The sequence below is a fragment of the Hypomesus nipponensis genome, chromosome 17 (assembly GCF_054491055.1).
Source record: "Hypomesus nipponensis isolate SF chromosome 17, ASM5449105v1, whole genome shotgun sequence".
Lineage (NCBI taxonomy): Eukaryota > Metazoa > Chordata > Actinopteri > Osmeriformes > Osmeridae > Hypomesus > Hypomesus nipponensis.
Genome location: NC_140377.1, coordinates 4,917,893 through 4,937,443, shown reverse-complemented (window position 1 = coordinate 4,937,443; position 19,551 = coordinate 4,917,893). Strand labels below are relative to the sequence as shown.

General features: G+C 52.5%; 1 protein-coding gene across 1 annotated transcript in view; it reads left to right on the top strand.

The window, feature by feature from the left end:
* The window catches only part of LOC146253104 (SRC kinase signaling inhibitor 1-like), a 44,078-nt gene that overhangs the window by 8,485 nt on the left and 16,042 nt on the right, over positions 1-19,551 (top strand). The window contains exons 3-7 of the mRNA XM_084676825.1: positions 5,498-5,874; positions 7,339-7,404; positions 10,608-10,634; positions 15,585-15,780; positions 17,179-17,471. Coding sequence (XP_084532951.1) covers positions 5,498-5,874; positions 7,339-7,404; positions 10,608-10,634; positions 15,585-15,780; positions 17,179-17,471 — 959 coding nt within the window. The remainder of the gene's footprint in view (positions 1-5,497; positions 5,875-7,338; positions 7,405-10,607; positions 10,635-15,584; positions 15,781-17,178; positions 17,472-19,551) is intronic.

Sequence of the window (19,551 nt, the reverse complement as noted above, 5' to 3'; positions counted from 1 at the left end):
ACAGTCATGCAGTCAGCCAGTCCGCCCAGCCCTCACAACGCTAGTGCACAAACCCAGATCACAAACGACCTCCTGTTTTCCCGCCACAGTTGAGCGCTCGTCCCATTTCGACAGCGACAGACGTGTGGTGGACCATCTAGGGAGCTGGAGCTCGCTGTGTTGACAGAACACAGACCGCCGCGCATCCAACAGGTGCTTCCTCTGCTCCGCACCACTGCTGCGATTCTAATTTGAGCTCTTCCAGATAATTCCCCTCCTCCCGTCAGTATAATAGGAGGAGTTTGTCAGGGATGTGTGTGTGTGTGATTGTGTGGGTGCGTGTGGTGGGGAGGGGGAATGATGGGGTGTGTTCTGGTTTAATTAAAGAGATGCTCGCTTCACCTTTGAGGGAGCGGCAGATTGGCCCCGCCAATCCGGGGAGAGAGGGTGAGGGGGGGAGGGTGAGGGGGGGAGGGTGAGGGGGGGAGGGTGAGGGGGGGGGGCGTCCCTCTCAGCCTGTTATCCCATCCAGCTCTGACACACTGGGCCGCTCAGCTGACAATGCACCCTGCCTCGGCGGAGCTGTCAGCCTCACCCCAGCTCTGTCTCTCATCTCCCAGACCGGCCCTGAGGCTTAGCACTTAACACTGACCTCAATGGAGAGGAAGAGAGAAGGGAGTGTGTGTGCGCGTGTGCATGTGAGCGTGCGTAGGCGCGTGTTTGTCCGTGCGTTCTCCAGGCGTGTGAGCAAGACGTGGGAGTGTGTCTGTGTGTGTGTCTCTGTGTGTGTAACCCCAGTGGTTTCACTGTCTGAGCCGTGTAAACTTGTGTTTGTGTCTCTGAATATGGCCCTGGTGCAATGCATTTCCTGTTCTTACTGTCAGTTGTAATAGAAAAGCAGAATGAGTGTTGTTTCCCAGCAGCTTGATGGCTCCCACTGGAGCCTTTGTAATTATACAGCAGGGAAGCTACTTGTGCTGGTGTTATCTGTACCAGAGAGACTCTACATCCTGCATAAATTCTCTTTGCTAACCCAACAGGCAGACCTCCCCCAAACCCCCCTTGCCCGCACAGGAGACAAACAGAAGCTGGTGGCTGTCACCTTAAGGCCTGATTTATGCTAACCTGCAGTGAATACATTCCAGACAGGCTGTTCTGTTATGACCTGCTCCTCTGATTGGTGGACTTCATCTCACCCTGCTCGCCTCCTAATTCATTCCGTGTGTCTCCTTCAACTATTCCCCTGGTGAGGCGGCAGTAATGGCCGCCAACCGTTCTGCCTGTGATTGGCTCCCTTCCTCTCCCCCTTCCTCTCCCCCTTTGCTGTTAAACGGAAGTGTCTGATCTGCAGTTGGCTTGTTGTCTTGCTCCTATACTGCCCTGAGCCGTCACCAGGATTGTCTCAGCGGAGCGCTGACAGGACAGCCCGCCAGGAAATTAGCCTGTCCGCTGGGACGTCTCATCACCTCAGTTAGCCTGCTGAGAGAAGACCCCCCCATACAGACAGAGGGACAGACAGCAGTAAGACAGACAGGCAGTAATATGACCGACAGACAAGCAGCAGGCAGAATGACAGACAGACAGACAGACAGACAGACAGACAGACAGACAGACAGACAGACAGACAGACAGACAGGCAGAAGGACAGACAGACAGACAGACAGTAATATGACCAACAGACAAGCAGCAGGCAGAATGACAGACAGACAGGCAGACAGACAGACAGACAGACAGGCAGAATGACAGACAGATAGACAGACAGGCAGAAGGACAGACAGACAGCAGGCAGGACACACTAATACAACTGACCTTGACCCCTTCGAAAGGACCAGTAGCCAACCCCCCCCCAGGAGAGCCCACTGAACCTCATCACCCATCCCCCTCTCCTTGTATCCGCTTGTTCCACATTCCGTTTCCTTCCTCCTCCACATCCATCTGCGATGCCTCTCCCTCAGGCCCATCTTCAGCTCCCACACTCCCCCCCCCCCCCCCCCCCACAGTGGCCGCATATGCTCCTTACAGGCTCCATGGACCGTCTGTCCCTGGTGAGACCATGCCTGGTGGTCCAGGAGCCGGCCAGCCGGCTGGAGACCGAAGCAGAGCCACTGGGCTTCTGCACGTGGGAGCCTCTTGTGGGGAGAGGGGAGGCTGGGAGTCCTGGGTGTGTGTGTGTGTGTGTGGTGGATGGCCATGTGTGTGTGTGGGGTGGGGGGAGGACATGCCTTGAATGTACGAGTAGCCGAGTCCAAGGATCTCAACAGGGGTTTGAGTTGTTCCGAAAGTTTATGGCTATTTTTCTGGACGGTGGGCTATGTCTCTTAGCCCTAGGTATTCGCTGATGGTCCTCTGCTCACCACTTTGGAGGGCGGTGTTTGTTTTTTCAGCAGAAGGATGCACATTCATGTCCATCCGCTGTACAGATATGCACCAGGGGTGTCGTAGGCCAGAGACAAATTAGCCTGCAAGACCTCGATCAATCTGTCCTCTTTGTGTCCGAGGGGTGATTGTGTAAGTGGGGAGTTTGCTTCCTGCCTCCCAGCTACAGGCCCCGCTCAGCGCGTCTGGCAGTGTACCCTCGTGATGAAGTTTTCACCAGCTGTGATGGGTCCTTTATTTAGGTTTAACAGGCTGCAGGTGTGTGTGTGTGTGTGTGTGTGTTTGCGGATTTGGCAACGACTGTTTTCTTTGTCAGGGTTATTGACTGGCAGCTTTTGTGAAAATATATTTCCTGTGAAAAAATAAACATGAACAACCTGTCTGGAGGAAGAAAATGAAAACCTTTTTCTGTAATCATCCACAAGCCCACATAGCCCATGTGTTCATAATAAGCAGTGTGAACCTATGTACAGAGTAGTTACAGTATAAGATGCAATACAAGTTCTACAGATCATGTCCAACATGGAGCAAGGAATTCTCGGTTCTTGTTTGTTCACAGAAGAATTGCTAATTGTATTGCTGTAGGCTTTTCTTGTCATCCCATCCCATGACAAATGACCAATCAATCAGAACTATTGAGTGAGTGAGTGAGTGAGTGAGTGGATGACAGTGGTGGTGTGGATGTCATCCAGACCCTCCAGTGCTTGAGAGCCTTGTATCTCCAGACAACAATGAGCTTAATCCAGTTTTGGATGATGCTCAGGCACAATGACAACACCCCCCCATGGAGACCTACTTGGCCAGGCATTCTAATGGGGCCTCTGAATCAAGTACCAGCTAGCTCCGGTCTAATGAAGTGTGAACCAGGCTGAAAGGTTGAGATGCTTCGAGGCTGAGGGCAAAATGGACTTCAAGCAGCAAGGCCTTGGAGCTCAATGCTAATGCTATTGAGTCAGGAGGTCACTCCATTGAGCCTGCTCTATCAGCACTTCAGAACACAGGGCATTTCAGCTCAGTATTCAGGCGACCTATCAGAGTCATTTCTCAGGGTCTTTGTTGAGAGAATTGATATAAAGAGGTGTAATGGTAGGAGCCTGTCCACAGCTAATACAGATCTGTACAGAGGTCAGTTGACCTCCACGCCCTCTTCTTACAAGATCCCCGCCAGAAATGGACCTCAAGGGGGTTTACATGCGCAAACCTGGCAACCTTCGCTGCTCCCTCCATGTCCATCAGCAGTCTGTTTCTCGTGCTTCTGTGAGCAACAGAGGTCTGCTCTTCTCTCCTCTACCATCCCCTGTTCCCCCCTTCCTCCCTCTCTCCCTCCCAGCTCAATTAGATTGATCCTGATGAGCGTTTAATGTGCAGATGGTCCACTTCATTCAGCCCTCTTGAGCTTCTCTTTTCACAGCCTTTTCTATGCTTCGATTTCAAATGTTTTTTTTTTCTCGAAATTATTTTCAATTGATTCTTTTGTACCTGTGTTTCGTTAGATTTCAATTGAATTTCCCGTTTTGTCTCAGAACAGATTGTTCATGTCAAACCTACAACTCAATATAGCCTTCTTTGCATAGATTCATATTGCACACATTCATACAATGCATTATTCAATGCTTTTGATCAAGTATTAGTATTCATAACTGCACCTAAAAGGTCTTATGAATACATTATAATACAGTCATGATACATTACACACAAATGATTCATAGAAAGTGTTTCCATTTAAAGTAATCTATGGTGTGTGCTTGTGCTTGTGTGTGTGTGTTATGTGTGTGTATGTGTGTTATGTGGGCATTTGCGCGCCGACACAGATTAACAGTGGGCATATTTTTCTTCTAGCCAACCCTGGGGCCTGTTTTCCAAAGCAAGGTAACTGAGCGCGTCAAATGGCACCCTTGTTCTCACGCTTCAAACTCATCGATCTTCACTGTCACCTGTTGCGTTTGTCACTGTTCCACCCCCCACACCCATGTGCCCCCCTTATTTGGCGGGGACTGTGTTTTCTGTGTGGAATGGGAGGGGAGGGTGGGGGGGAGGTGTTTTGTCGATAACCGACTTTAAGGATAGTCAGAAACGTGCTTCCTCAGGACTGACCACCGTCATCAATAACCCAAAGGTTTGATCATGCAGAGGGAAGGGGAGGAGACAGGTGAAGGCAGCTAGATGGAGATTAATTTTGGAGGTGTTTAGATAGATGGAGATGGATGTTGGAGGTGTTTAGATGGATGGAGATGGATGTTGGAGGTGTTTAGATGGATGGAGATGGATGTTGGAGGTGTTTAGATGGATGGAGATGGATGTTGGAGGTGTTTAGATGGATGGAGAAGGATGTTGGAGGTGTTTAGATGGATGGAGATGGATGTTGGAGGTGTTTAGATGGATGGAGATGGATGTTGGAGGTGTTTAGATGGATGGAGAAGGGCTACTGAGAGGGTGGGAGAACGGAGGTGGGCAGGGGTGATGCGAGGCGAGGACAGGAGTATTTTTGGAGTGTACCACCTTGCTTTCCCACCTTCCTGATTTCACAGTTAGTTTTCTTCTCACTGTGTCATCACAAAGAAATGAAAGGCTCTTCAGATGACAAACAGGCATACAGAAATGGAATATCTACAGAGAAAATTGTGCACAATTATTTTCTTTTGATCTATTGCAGAAGCATTTTACTTACCCCCCCCCCCCCTCTAAACTTGAGATCAATGATCCTGCTGGGAACTACTTTTCTGTCCTCCGTATCTGTGGCAAATAGTCTAACATTCCATCCAACCCTCTCTCTCTCTCTCTCTCTCTCCCTCTGTCTGCCTCACACCGGCTCCTCCCTCTCCTTTGTGTGCTTCTGTCTGTGGACATCTCTGGCATGCATCTACATCTGTGTCTGCATGCTTGTCTGTGTGGGGACCCTCTCCTGACCTGCCACCTACGCTCCTCTCCTCTCCTCTCCGCTCCGCTCCTCTCCTCTCCTCTCCTCTCCTCTCCTCTCCTCTCCTCTCCTCTCCTCTCCTCTCCCTCTCCCTCTCCCTCTCCCTCTCCCTCTCCCTCTCCCTCTCCCTATCCCTATCCCTATCCCTCTCCCTCCCTCCTCCCTCTCCCTCTCCCTCCTCCCTCTCTCCTCTCCTCCACCCTTTCCGTCCTTCCCTCCGTCCAGATCCCGAGCGGGGCGGCGGTCACATGATCTCGACGGATGACCTGGAGTACCCACGGGAGTACCGCACGCTGGGGAACGGCACGCGGCGCTTCTCCAACGTGGGCCTGGTGCACACGTCAGAGCACCGGCACACAGTGATCGCCGCCCAGAGCCTGGAGGCCCTGACCAACCTGCACAAGGCGGACATGGAGCGCAAGAGGGACGCCTTCATGGATCACCTGAAGACCAAGTACCAGCAGCAGCAGCAGCAGCAGCTGCAGCACCCGCACCACGGCCAGCACCACGGCCAGCACCACAGCCCCCACCACAACCCGCCCTCGCCCTCGCCCTCCCACGCCAGCGGGAGGGGGACGCCCGACAGGGCCGCTCGTGAACAGGTGGGTGCCTCACGCACGCACGCACGCACGCACGCACGCAAGACCGTGACCGTGTCCTCACGATTCTTCGTCATTGTGCGACCGTCTGATCCAGAGGCTTTTTGTTTGAGCTGGAAGTGTAGCGAGCCTGCCGGCAAACCTCCTGATCGAGGGCAAAGGCTGGCCCATTCATGGATTGCGTAACCGCAAACACAGACACACACCCAAGCACACACACACACACACACCAATGTTGACACATGCAAACATGCGGCAGAAACACACATGAAATACAACCTGTCACATGACATGGACGTGTGCTCCATGGAACATTTCCATGAAAACGTTTCATTTAGTCTCTCATTGTGTCTCTCGCTGTCAGACACGTCTCTTACATTCATTTCCAGCATTTTACTTCTTCTACGAATCCAAACTGTCTTCCTTTCCTGTCCCCTTTTTCTTCTCCTCCTTCTCACATATCGTTCTTGCCGTGTGTGTGCACACTACATGTGTGCAGTGTGCGTATGTGTGTGCCAGAGAATGCGTGTTTGTGTGTCTGTGAGCGTGTGTGATTGCCTCTGTGTGGAAAACGCCTGCTCCATGGCAATCACACGGAAGAAAAGAACATTGAGAGAGGGAAGAGGGAGAGAGAGAGAGACAGAGAGAGACAGAGAGAGACAGAGAGAGAGAGAGAGAGACAGAGAAGGGGAAGGTGGTGGGAGGGAGACAGGTGGAGTCCACGGTTGCCACGGCAACCTCTCCCATATTTGGAAGAAGCTGATATCACATTGCAAAGGTCAGGCTAGGGAGAGGGAGGAACAGAGAAACAAGGAATTATGTGTGAGTGAGAGAGAGACAGAGAGAGAGAGAGAAAGAGAGAGAGAGAGACAGAGAGAGAGACAGAGAGAGAGAGAGAGAGAGAGAGAGAGAGAGAGAGAGAGAGAGAGAGCAACAGAAGGGACACAGAGAAGGAAGGGTGAGAGGAGAAACGCTCCAAATCCTTAAAACGCCACTGGGCGCCGTCTTCAAACAGGGAGAGAGAGAGAGAGAGAGAGAGAGAGAGAGAGAGAGAGAGAGAGAGAGAGCAGCGAGGGGAGGAAATTCCTCGTCATCGGCTGTCTGTCCGTGCAGATCTGTGAGAGACTCGCCTGGGCTGGAACGCGGACAGGGACTGGGGGGAGGGTGGGGGGAGGGCGAGGGGAGGGAGGCAGAGAGACGGGGAGCCACTATGAACGGCTCGCTGGTCAATTACCCAGCGACAGCAGGAGCCAGCCACCTATCTGCGAAGGAGTTAATCGGCTGGTGTTGTAATGAATTAAATAAAAGAGTTTCCGCCGCATGTGCTGGAGAGTGAGAGGGAGGGACGGAGAGAGAGAGCGAGAGACAGAGAGAGAGAGAGAGAGAGAGAGAGAGAGAGAGAAAGAGAGAGAGAGAGCCAGAGGGAGGGAGGGAGGGAGGCAGGGAGAGACGGCATAGTGCTATGAGGATTCTCTGAACCTGACGGACAGCCCGGTGTGGCTGGACTGGAGCACATGCACTGGGATCCTGCAGGTGAGAGAGGGCTGGGGGTAGGGAGCTGGGGGGCTGGGGGGCTGGGGGGCTGGGGGCCTGGGGGGACTCGGTCTGTTTCCTTTCTGCTTGTTGAGGGATATATCTCCTGCATGCTGCTTGTATTTGTTGTGTCTTGTTTCTGTGGTGACAGGTTACATATGTTCAGATATAAGCCTGGCTAGGCAAGAGTCAGTGCTGACGTCTGCAGGCAGTATTACTGGTATGTGTGTGCGTGTGTGTGTCCAGATGGTGTGTCACAGGAAGGAATGGCAGGCAGACTGGCACAATGAGGGAAAGGAGATTGCGTGAGAGAGTGACTCGCTGAAAGACTGCCGACGTGAGCGGGAGCGAGGGTGATGGAGGAGGTGCTGGCAGGGGGAGCGAGCGCTGGCTGCTTTGCATGCAGGTCAGGCGGAGCAGCTCTCCGGCTGTGAAGCTCTGTCCTTCCACCTGAACCCAGCGGCCCAGCGGGGTGTGTGTGTGTGCGTGTGTGCGTGTGTGCGTGTGTGCGTGTGTGCGTGTGCGCCCGTGTGTGTGTTTTGTGGCTTTCGAGCAATTTTGTCAGACAGAGCATCCATTTAGCCCCCCTGGCCCCCACCTTTACTCTGAACGCTCCAGCCCATGGGTAGCTGTTCTTCCTGCATCCGGGGCTACATGTGTCATTCAGCAGCAGGCTTTGTTAACAGTGAGGAGAAGCTGTTGGGGCCAGTCGGGGGAGAGCCTGTGTTATGCGTATACATTTGCTGAATGTCCTGCCAAGAGCTGGTGCTGCAACAGACCGGTGCGATGGCGGCGTAGAAGTGACCAGAGGTAGAAGGGACAGCCTGTGAAATCTACTGGGGAAGGACAGCACAGATGATGGGCTTGATTGGGGCTGTGCGTAAACTGTTGTTGAAATGGAAGCTGACCTGGTTATACGATGAGTCATGAGGCCCTCTTTACTCTCGTATGCAGCACGGTGTCTTTGCTTGCCAAATCACTGACCCGTGTCATCACAGGGTCTTAGCAGTATTTGCACAACAAAGTCCAATCTCAATGGGCCTCAATAGGACAGCGGTTGAAACAACATGAGCCGAAGAGGTGAAAAATGATTGTGTTTGCTTTGACCTTAGGACTGCAGTCTTGTTGTTGTAGCCAACCGAACAGACGCACGTATATGTAACCCCAACAGTTTTCAGGGCCAAACAATCCTTTTAAATCCTTCATGTTCGAAGGAAAATCAGAACAAGCTTAACATGAGCACGCCAGGTATTTGAAGAGATGCGATGCTGCCCTGGGCCCTTGTCAGACTCAGAGTTGTCAAAGCTACGCTTCAACCGAGGCTTCACTGAGTGAAGCCTGACATGTGAACAGGTAGAGTCTGTCCTGCCCAGCCTTCCCTACTCCAAAGACCCAAGACCGTGGCCCCCACCGCTGACCTAGTTTCCACATGGACACACACACACCCACACACCCACACACACACACTATCCCGCCCTGTCTGACACAAAGGTTTAGGTCCCAGCGTAGAGGCAGGGTAGGCAAGACGGATAAAACCCCCAGACAACCAAGGAGTTCAGAGAAAGGACTTAACTAAAAGTTCCGTCTCGCAGACTCAGTGTCACATCAAAGGACCGGCTCATGTTTGGAACGTTGTGCTTTTTGCGTTTACATTTAGGCACTTTGAAGACGACAAATGACTTCCAAAGGGCCTCCAAAAACCAGGGAGTTCGGCATTTGCTCTAGATTTGGTTCTGACTCGTTCAGTGTTTTTACACGGCGTCAGCCAAACCAGGCCCTGCAGGACCGTTCACACGCTTGTCTAGCGTCTCGACCCGTCCATCCATACAGAGACAAGTTGAGGGTGGCTGGAGGGGTGAGGGGCCCACAGGCTGTGGTTAAATATCCCAAACCGGGGAGCGTTTGGGCCTCTTCATCCTGCTCCAGTCCTGTGGGCGTGTCCAGGACCATTACTCTCCACAAGTCATCACTCAGTCCAGCACGGATCATGAAATATGCATCTCTATTGATCTACAGTGGAGGGGTTTGGAGCAAGTGTTTGTGTAACCGTGTACCTGAGGGCTGATACTGCCAGGCCGGAGGGGACATATATCACTGTGTTTGTAGGGCGGGAAGAGCATTACCTCAGACAGACTGTCACACTGAAACAGATAAGGCTGGTTACATTCACAATGGTCACAATAAGTTGAGTCATTATTATGTTTTGGCACCTGTGTTAAGGAACGAAATGACGTGATCTGATACGAAAAAAAACCCACAAAGGGAAAGACAAGCTACTTCCATAAATCGAAAAGTAAACTTACCTGTTTTACTTTCTTCAGGGACAGAGGCCATGCCCACAAAGGAAGTTAAACTGCTAGCGGCTAGGAATGTGAACTATAATAGGAGGCGGGAGTCGAATTAAAATGTATGAACTTTCCCCATTTCATTTCCATGTCATTGTGAGGTATTTCCTGGCTGTTGGAGACTTGGCCTGGTTTCCACTTTGGGGTAATTACGCTTAAATGAAAAACTCTCATCCTGGGGCGTTGTCCACCGTGGGAACACAATATCACATGTCACTTGACACAGCCCCAAAGAAGAGGGGGGAGGGTAGAGAAAGTGTAGTCATGACGATGAGAGGACGAGGTAGAGAACAGGGAGAAAGCGAGTCAGGTGGAGAGATAGGGATGAAACAGAAAAGAGTGAGCGAGTGTCAGGATATGATGGATAGGGTCTGGGAGACAGGCCAACATCTGAATGAACGACAGCACGGCCTGTTTCATTCCATTTCACTCCTTTCATTTTCTCCTGTCACGAGTCACAGCCAGCAGCTACGTCCTGCTGGCTTAGGGTTGTAACTCCACACCTGTAAAACACACACACAATAGCACACACACTCACACACACGCACAGGCACACGCACACACCTCCTAAGGTAAAAGTACGATGAAGACACACGTAACATGCAAATTGTAAAATGTGTATTCTAGGCAGGGAAACGGTCACAGTTGGATGAGTATCTGATGCAGTGTCAAGGGCCCGTGGTTTGCTGGCCTCCTTCTCCCTCTCCTTCTCCCTCTCCTTTCCTCTCCCTTCACCATCCTTCTCTTCCTCACACATCATGGGATTCCCCTGCAGGCTGCGTTTCATGTCAGGAAGTTGTTTGGCACTTCTTGTATTGATAAAGGTCTAATGCTCTTCTTTTTCCTCTCTCTTCGCAGCAACAACCTAACTACTGGAGCTTTAAGGTCAGTGCTGTAAGTGAAGGTGCCTCTGTCAAAGAGTATTTTCCTATACATGTATACTGGATGTACTGTATGTTGTTTCGTCTTTGTGTCAGTGCCTGTGTATTGTGTGTGTGTGTTTGTATGTGTGTGTCTGGATTACTCCCCCAGCTTTGCGGGCACCATCATCTCCGTGGTTACTGCCTCCCAGTGCCTGATGCACTGTTGGCACAGCTCAGTTGGCATGTCTGAAATCTCACAAGGGTGGCAGCAGCTTAGGTCGTTCAAGCTCCATTTAATCAGCAGGAAACGATTCTCCCGGGATTAACGCTACCTCAGTCAGCTAGTTCTAATGGCTAGCATCCATGTGACCTGCTGAAGCATCCCTCAGACCAACTGAGACATTAAGAAGACATTGCAGGCACGTTGGCTAAGGCATTGCTCAAATATGGCTCTGTCACTGTTGAAAAGGTTTTAGGGTAGATACGTTTGAAAGCGTGGATGCTGCTGTGACACGCGTTCGCTCCTGGTTTGGAAGGAGCTTGAGCTGTGTCTTGTGCTTCAGATGGGAAGAGGGGAAGTCAGAACTGCCCGCCACAGAGTCATCTATTGAGTTTAGGTGCGTGTCATGTTGCGAGTGTATATGAGCTGACCTGCATGCTTGACAGTGTGTAAACAGGGCCCTCGGAGACACATACATATCATGGAAGCTGTCTGGGTTCCTGAGCCCGTGTCCATACAAAGTCCGGATTTATGTCTGTGTCAGAGGCCCCCCCGGAGATGATCTGGGTTTAATCTTACCTGAAGCTCAGGATGTCATCTGGACGGGATAAAACATCCGGCAGTATCCATATCCCGGTCCCTTACCCATGTCTAATCCTCTGCTGTCGATAGTGGCAACATAGAAACAGCGAAGACATAGCAGCTACATATAGCCACACCTCCTCACCTGACCCTCTGTCATGCAGCGCCAAATAAAAGCCGATGTGGGACTGTCTGTTTTCCTGGAGTGCCTACCAGCTTAAATTAGACACTCATTAAATATTTCCCAGGAAGTACTGTTATGTAATTGTTTTTCTCTGTCACCGAGATAATATTTGTTTCCTACGCTGCGGATCAAGTGCCTGTTGAATATGCACACCTCCTGCAGCATTGTCTCACTAAATTATGGCCTAGTTTCTAAATATGGATATGAATTTGAGCGCGTTTAAAAGCCAGGATATTGTTATTTGGAACTCGAAGTTCTGCGGAATCACCATGAAAGTCAGAAACTGCTGACGGAGGAGGCGATGGGAATGAGGGATGTTGGCTCGTGGGTCCTTCCCTCTCCTCTGCACCGAAGGCTGCAAGTGGAGCCAGCCATCATCTACTCTCCCCGGGAGAGCTCGCCGTTTTCTCCCCTCTCCTGTTGAGCAAGGTGATTGCATCAGCGAACAGTCCACAGCGATTTGGCAGACCAATTTCACCCATGCATTGATGACTCCAAGTGTTCTATAGAAGCAGGACTGGAGTAAGCCGAGGGGGCGGGGCTGCGATTGTGCCAGACAAAGGGAGGGGCCTCGCTGAGGAGAGGGAGGAGGAGAGGGAGCACAAGTGAGAGACAGTGGGAGGGAGGTGAGAGACAGAGGATTCGATTTGTGTTTTTTTTTGGTCTTTTCTTGAAAGCCGAGGCAAACGGTGTCATCGAACACCGACGCAGTATGTATACCGAGGAGAGAGTTTAACCAGTTCAACTGGGTTACTTGTACTCTTTGGCGAGCGTCGTCTCCCTGTCCATATGCCATAGCCCAATGTAGTACAGACAGAGAGAGAAAGAGAGAGACAGAGAAAGAGCGAGGTAGCACAAAAAGAGAGAGATGGAAATCGAGAGCGAGAGAGGTGACGCACACACAGGGAGAGGGAAAGAGAGAGAGGTGGTACAGAGAGAGACAAGAAGAGAGAGAGAAAGAGAGCGAGAGACACAGAGACAAAGAGAGTCCTCGAGAGCAGGACTGTGGAAACCCGCGTGGAGAGAGAGCTGCGTCGGGAGAGGTTCGTCCAGAAACAGGACGTGTTGACGACAAGAGGCCCACACAGCCTGAGGGAGAAGAACGACAGAAAACGGAGACGCTCTGAGACGCTCTGAGACGCTCTGAGAGACCCAATCAACGAAGCGGGGAAAGGAGGTGGAGGAAGAGGAAGAGGAGGAAAGAAATGAAACAGGCACGGAGAGACAGGCTCGAAGAGAGGAAGGAGCACAGAGGAGAGAAGGCTGACAGTTGGAGAGCCAGGGGGGGGGGGGGGGGAATAAGCAGCGAGAGAAGTGTGATTTCGTACAATTATTATCTCTCCCTCACTGAATGGCCTCCCGAGGAGATAATACTCGCAGGAGCAGATAGGAAGGCTCTCCCACCTCTTTGTTACTAACACTCCCCCCAACTCACCAAGACCCAGCGGAGAGCCGTATCACTTATCGCCATGGTAAATGAGGTCTAATGAAGAGAAGGGAGAGTAGAATGAGAGACAGTGTTTGACTGTTACGCAATCCTGCTCCCTCCCTCTTGTCTCTCTGGCCTGCCCCTAAACCATTAACCTCGTACACAGGCACTTAAACAACAGCCATTACCCTGACCGTAACCCCCTGGAACTCTGAGTGTGTGTTAATGTGTGTGTGTGTGTGTGTGTGTGCGTGTGTGGTAAAGAGAAGGAGGCAAAGGAACGAGAAAGAGAAGGAGAAAAGGAGAGGAGCACAGTATAGGATTTAATGGAGTTCACAGCCCCAGGTGGTTCGACCGAGCCATTTCCTCCTTTCTATTCAGCCCTGTTCCTTGGAAGATCATCCTGTTTTCTGCTTGTTCGTCTCTTCCAACACAGTGTAATTACCATGTAGGCTTCTCTTTGAAACTGAGTGCTATTGAAAAAAAAGTCTGCTGTGACAATTTAGGCAGACAGGGAACAGGGAGAAAAGGGGGGGGGGTGAGGAGGAAGAGGTGCAGAATAGGAAGAGGAGATGAGGAGGAGGAGATAAGGAGGAGGAGGAGAAACCACAGCTTGTCCCTGTGGAGAAAGTGCTCTTCCTCCACCAGATGGTGTGTTTTGCTAGCTACCCTCCATCATGTCTTACCCTGAGGGGATTAACACACTCCATTTTTTATCTTGATATTCTCAAGCATAATGTCGAGATAAACGTCAACAATGTACTCAACTCCTCGTCAACATTTTGAATATTAGAGCTTTCAATGGTACATATTTCAGTCACGGCCCTTGATAATATTCAAAGTAAAAGAAAGAATCAAGACTCCCACAATGTGAACTGGGGAATTCTTTGGTCTTAACCAAATACAAAGCAACAAAGCCACAGCTGAACGAGCATACACTTCAGGCTCCAGGCTGATGTTTAAAACACTTGGGTCCTATTTTGATCAGAGTGTGCGTCTGCGATGGAACAAGAATACTGTTGATTAGCCGTGCCGAGACGAGCTTTTGACATGTACCAGTATGCAGCCTTTTAAGATGCACACTGTTTTGGAATGCTCGTCTCTCCATGGAACACACTACGTGAGAGCGTGTGCACGAGCGTGAGAGCACAGTGTGTGTCTTAGGCTCTGGTGTAGACGACCACACCTCTGTGCTGGCTTCCTCAGCATCGCTCCAGGAGCACTGTGCCATGTTGTTCTGTGTGGTCATTGCTTAGAAAAATGACCCCATTAGACAACACGGAAGGGGTGATCCATCAGCACCACCACCACCTTTTTGCCCGTAAAAACACTACTATCTCCGCGTGTGTGCGCGCGCTTGTTTGTGTGTGTGTGTGTATGTGCATGGAGACACGCATGTCTGTTGTGAATGAACCCATGCAGAGTCAATGAGAACTGTGTGGCATGGTGTGATGCCTCCGCTGGCCTCATGCTGAGGCGAGCGTTCGCTAACTACAAGATTAATGAGACACTGAGACCAACATGCGGAAATCTTATGAGGTAGAGGCAGACAGGAAACCACAGAGAGTCAAATACTACAGAGGAGAGTTGTTTTGCTCTTGGTGAGAGCAGAGGAAGGGAGAGTGGGGTAGGCTGTGCTCAGCAGCGACCATGTGTCTGCCTCTGCCATGCTCACAGTCATCTCACACTGCATTCTGGGAGCTCATTAAGGTGTTCTCAGAGCTGGAGGAAAGACTGGAGTGGGGATAGGGGAGCGAGCTAACTGAACGTATCAGCCCCAGCCTCAGCCCCAGCCTTAGCCCCAGCCTCAGCCCCAGCCTCAGCCCCAGCCCCAGCCCCAGCCTCAGCCCCAGCCCCAGCCTCAGCCCCAGCCTTAGGTCCAGCCTTAAGTCTAGCCCTAGTCCAAGCCAGATCCAACCCTGCAGCATGAACAGCAGGAAGGCAGGTATAACAAGTCTGACTTGAAGCCAGTAGAACAAGCCCTCTGTGACAGCGCTGGATTTGCATCAGATTCCTGCATCCCACCAGTACTGATTTAAGGCTGGCTGGAGCCCCAGCAGGGATCAGCAGCTGCTGCAGAGGAATATAGCAGGTACAGGCTGAGAGCTGGATGCAAGCTGCCAGTCCCGATATAGACCAAGCCCTTCCAGGTACTGCTACCGTCCCCAAACTGTTTCTGTATCCTTGCTTTATCCTCTCAGCACAGGAGGTTATGGACTCTGTCTACTCAATAAACTACTCTGAATCTGAAATTACTTGCTGAATATAGATTTGCATACCATCAGTCTTGTTGCCCAGCCCCCCCCCCCCCCCCCCCTCCCTCTTCCCAGACTGCGTGACATCGCTAATGTTGGTTTGGCTATGCCGGTGAACCGTTTCGATAAGGTTAATCTTGTTGTGTCTGACTACTTGTCATGCCGTTATTTGCTGTCTCTTTCACTCCCTCTCTCACCCGGTACCCTGTCAAACTCATTCTCTCCGCCCTTCCCTTCCCTCTCCGCTCTGCTCCTTCCTCTCTCCCCTACACGCTAACCGCCTCCTTCTCTTTCCGCCGCAGAGCCGTAGCCCGCGCCACTCCCAGTCCACCCAGTCGGGGCTAGCGGACCAGGCAGCCAAGCTGTCGTTTGCGTCGGCGGAGTCTCTGGAAACCATGTCTGAGGCCGACATCCCGCTAGGGTTCAACCGCATGAACCGCTTCCGCCAGAGCCTGCCGCTGTCCCGCTCCGCCAGCCAGAATAAGCTGCGCTCCCCAGGTCAGAACACAGTACGCCACGCCTAGCTCGCTACGGCGCCACACTTGTATCCTATCATCCTGGGAGAGAGTCACGATTGAGATGGTAGTCAGTTGGTCGTGACAAATTTCAACTTGTCGAAATTCTGCCGGTGACTGAAGCCAGTCGGTAGCCAAACTGTTACAATGTTGAAGTACAAGGTTAACATAACAAGTGGACTCCATGTTCATATGCACCATGTTAGGAAAGCTCCAATATGCACTCTAGGGTCGTGAATGGCTTGAGTGTGGAGACTGTTAGTGTTGTGGACAGGTTTAGTGTGGGGCCAGCTCAGGCTCATAAACCATGGGCTGTGGGGCCGTGCCAAGTAAGCATGCAGGGCTAAACAACCTGGGCATAAACCAGCCTATCTATAAACCAGCCTGACAGTGACTTATGAGTTATCAGAAAGAGCAGTTGAGGCAAGGCAATAAGCCGTCTGCCCCTTCCGCTGTCTCCCTATCAGTCTCTCTCTTTATTCACTCTCTCACTCTGCATCTCCATCATTTCATCAAACGATCCGACTTCTCGTTCCAATGTTTTTATATTTCATATTAGTCTTCCATCAATCTTCCTCTCTCTCTCTCTCTCTCTCTCTCTCTCTCTCTCTCTCTCTCTCTCTCTCTCTCTCTCTCTCTCTCTCTCTCTCTCTCTCTCTCTCTCTCTCTCTCTCTCTCTCTCTCTCTCTCTCTGTCTCTCTGCTCATCCATCCTCTTGCTACAACCTAAATGCCCCCTATTTATACCCACTTGTCTCTTTTTTATCTCCTCCTTCTCTTCCTCTCTTCCTCCACCTTCCTTATTCCTTCTCCCCTCCTCTCCACCTCCCATTCCTTTCCCCCCTCCTCCCCTTCCTCCCCTCCTCCTCCCCTTCTCCCTCCTCCCCTTCCTCTTCCTTTCCCCTTTCCCCTCTCCCCTTCCTCTTCCTCTCCCCCCTCCTCCTCTTCCTCTCCCCCCTCCACCTCTCCCTCTCCCCCTCCTCCTCTTCCTCTCCCCCCTCCTCCCCTTCCTTTCCCTCTCCCTCCTCCCCCTCCTCTTCCTCTCCCCCCTCCTCCTCTTCCTCTCCCCCTCCTCCTCTTCCTCTCCCCCCTCCTCCCCTTCCTCTCCCCTCTCCTCCTCTTCCTCTTCCTCTCCCCCTCCTCCTCTCCCTCTCCCCCCTCCTCCTCTCCCTCTCCCCCCTCCTCCTCTCCCTCTCCCCCCTCCTCCTCTTCCTCTTCCCCCTCCTCCTCTCCCTCTCCCCCCTCCTCCTCTCCCTCTCACCCCTCCTCCTCTTCCTCTCCCCCCTCCTCCTCTTCCTCTCCCCCCTCCTCCTCCTCCTCTCCCTCTCCCCCTCCTCCTCTCCCTCTCCCCCCTCCTCCTCTTCCTCTCCCCCCTCCTCCAGGCGTGCTGTTCCTGCAGTTTGGCGACGAGACGCGCCGTGTCCACATCACGCACGAGTTGACCAGCCTGGACACCCTGCACGCCCTCATCGTGCACATGTTCCCCCAGAAGCTGACGGCGGGCATGCTCAAGTCCCCCAACACGGCCATCCTGATCAAGGACGAGGCCCGCAACGTCTTCTACGAGCTGGAGGACGTGCGCGACATCCAGGACCGCAGCATCATCAAGATCTACCGCAAGGAGCCCATCTATGCCTCCTACCCCGCCGCCCACCTGGCCAACGGAGACCTGAGGGTGAGGAGCCGGGGGAGGGGGGGGGAGGCGGGAGAGGGAGGCGGGAGAGGGAGGGGGGAGGCGGTAGAGGAAGGGGGGAGGCGGGAGTGGGAGGGGGGAGGGAGGGGGGAGGCGGGAGAGGGAGGGGGGAGGATGAGAAGGGGGGCAGGGGAGGTAGGTGGGGGCCATGTGAAGAGCAGCCGTCTTCAGTCACGTGAGCTTGTTTTGACACCCTTCATCATGTCCGCTTGGATGGAGATCAAGAAATGCAGATGATGCTTTTTTGGGTTGTTTTTTTGCTCCCACCATCTGTAATGTTCATCCAACGCTGAGTATGAGCCAGACATTACCCATGCAAGTAATTGCAGTGTGAGAGGCAAACTGTGTGTGTGTGTGTGTGTTTGCGAGCTCGTGTGTATTTACGTAAGTGCATACACGCGTTCGCCCATCCCCAAAGTGCTTTTGATTCAACGAGAAAATCCCCAGACGAACTGAGTCAGAGGAAGTGAAATCAAGAAACCTGATTTCAAGGAGCCTGACACGTCCCTTTGAACAACATTAAAGTTAGCTGGCTGTTCTTTGTTCTTTAACTCTGTGGGGGAATTAGACACTGGTGTTTCAGTTTTGTTACTGCACACTGCACACTGGCGGCCCTGCATGCTAACCGGTCTTGACATTCGACTGCTCCTGTATGTGTGTTTGTGGGTTTAAATTGTTTGAACTATGCAAATTAGGATTTGGGGGCTGAATGTGTGTGAACTGGTGTGTGTCAAGGGTGGAAGTCGTGCGTGTGTGTGTGTGTGCGTGTGTGTGCGTGTGTGTCTGGTGTGTGTGTGCGTGAGCAACACTGCTCTGTCCATCACATGATTCCTGCAGGTGACAGTGAAAAGACGAGGGGAAGCAGAGCTGTAGGGGAGTGATACACAGAGGACAGATGGCTTCAGGGAATTGAAGGGAAGTGAAAATTGAGAGAGCTAGGCACAAAAACATCAGGTAGTCATGACATCCGATAGTTCTATATGGAACCACCACGACCTTTCCCAATGAAAGACAAGGTCAATAACAACAACGCCTGGTGAAATGGACATTCGAACGCGGGAGCTTATGGAGCTAGTCTTTTGCATTCTCCTCCTTCTCTCCAAAAGAGTGGGTAGAGTAGGGAGGGGCTGGATAGCGGACGTAGGGAGGGGCTGGATAGCAGACGTAGGGAGGGGCTGGATAGCAGACGTAGGGAGGGGCTGGATAGCGGACGTAGGGAGGGGCTGGATAGCGGACGTAGGGAGGGGCTGGATAGCGGACGTAGGGAGGGGCTGGATAGCAGACGTAGGGAGGGGCTGGATAGCTGACGTAGGGAGGGGCTGGATAGCAGACGTAGGGAGGGGCTGGATAGCGGACGTAGGGAGGGGCTGGATAGCAGACGTAGGGAGGGGCTGGATAGCGGACGTAGGGAGGGGCTGGATAGCAGACGTAGGGAGGGGCTGGATAGCAGACGTAGGGAGGGGCTGGATAGCAGACGTAGGGAGGGGCTGGATAGCAGACGTAGGGAGGGGCTGGATAGCAGACGTAGGGAGGGGCTGGATAGCGGACGTAGGGAGGGGCTGGATAGCAGACGTAGGGAGGGGCTGGATAGCGGACGTAGGGAGGGGCTGGATAGCGGACGTAGGGAGGGGCTGGATAGCAGACGTAGGGAGGGGCTGGATAGCAGACGTAGGTAGGGGCTGGATAGCAGACTTAGGGAGGGGCTGGATAGCAGATGTAGGGAGGGGCTGGATAGCAGACGTAGGGAGGGGCTGGATAGCAGACGTAGGTAGGGGCTGGATAGCAGACTTAGGGAGGGGCTGGATAGCAGATGTAGGGAGGGGCTGGATAGCAGACGTAGGGAGGGGCTGGATAGCAGACGTAGGGAGGGGCTGGATAGCAGACGTAGGGAGGGGCTGGATAGCAGACGTAGGGAGGGGCTGGATAGCAGACGTAGGGAGGGGCTGGATAGCGGACGTAGGGAGGGGCTGGATAGCGGACGTAGGGAGGGGCTGGATAGCAGACGTAGGGAGGGGCTGGATAGCAGACGTAGGGAGGGGCTGGATAGCAGACGTAGGGAGGG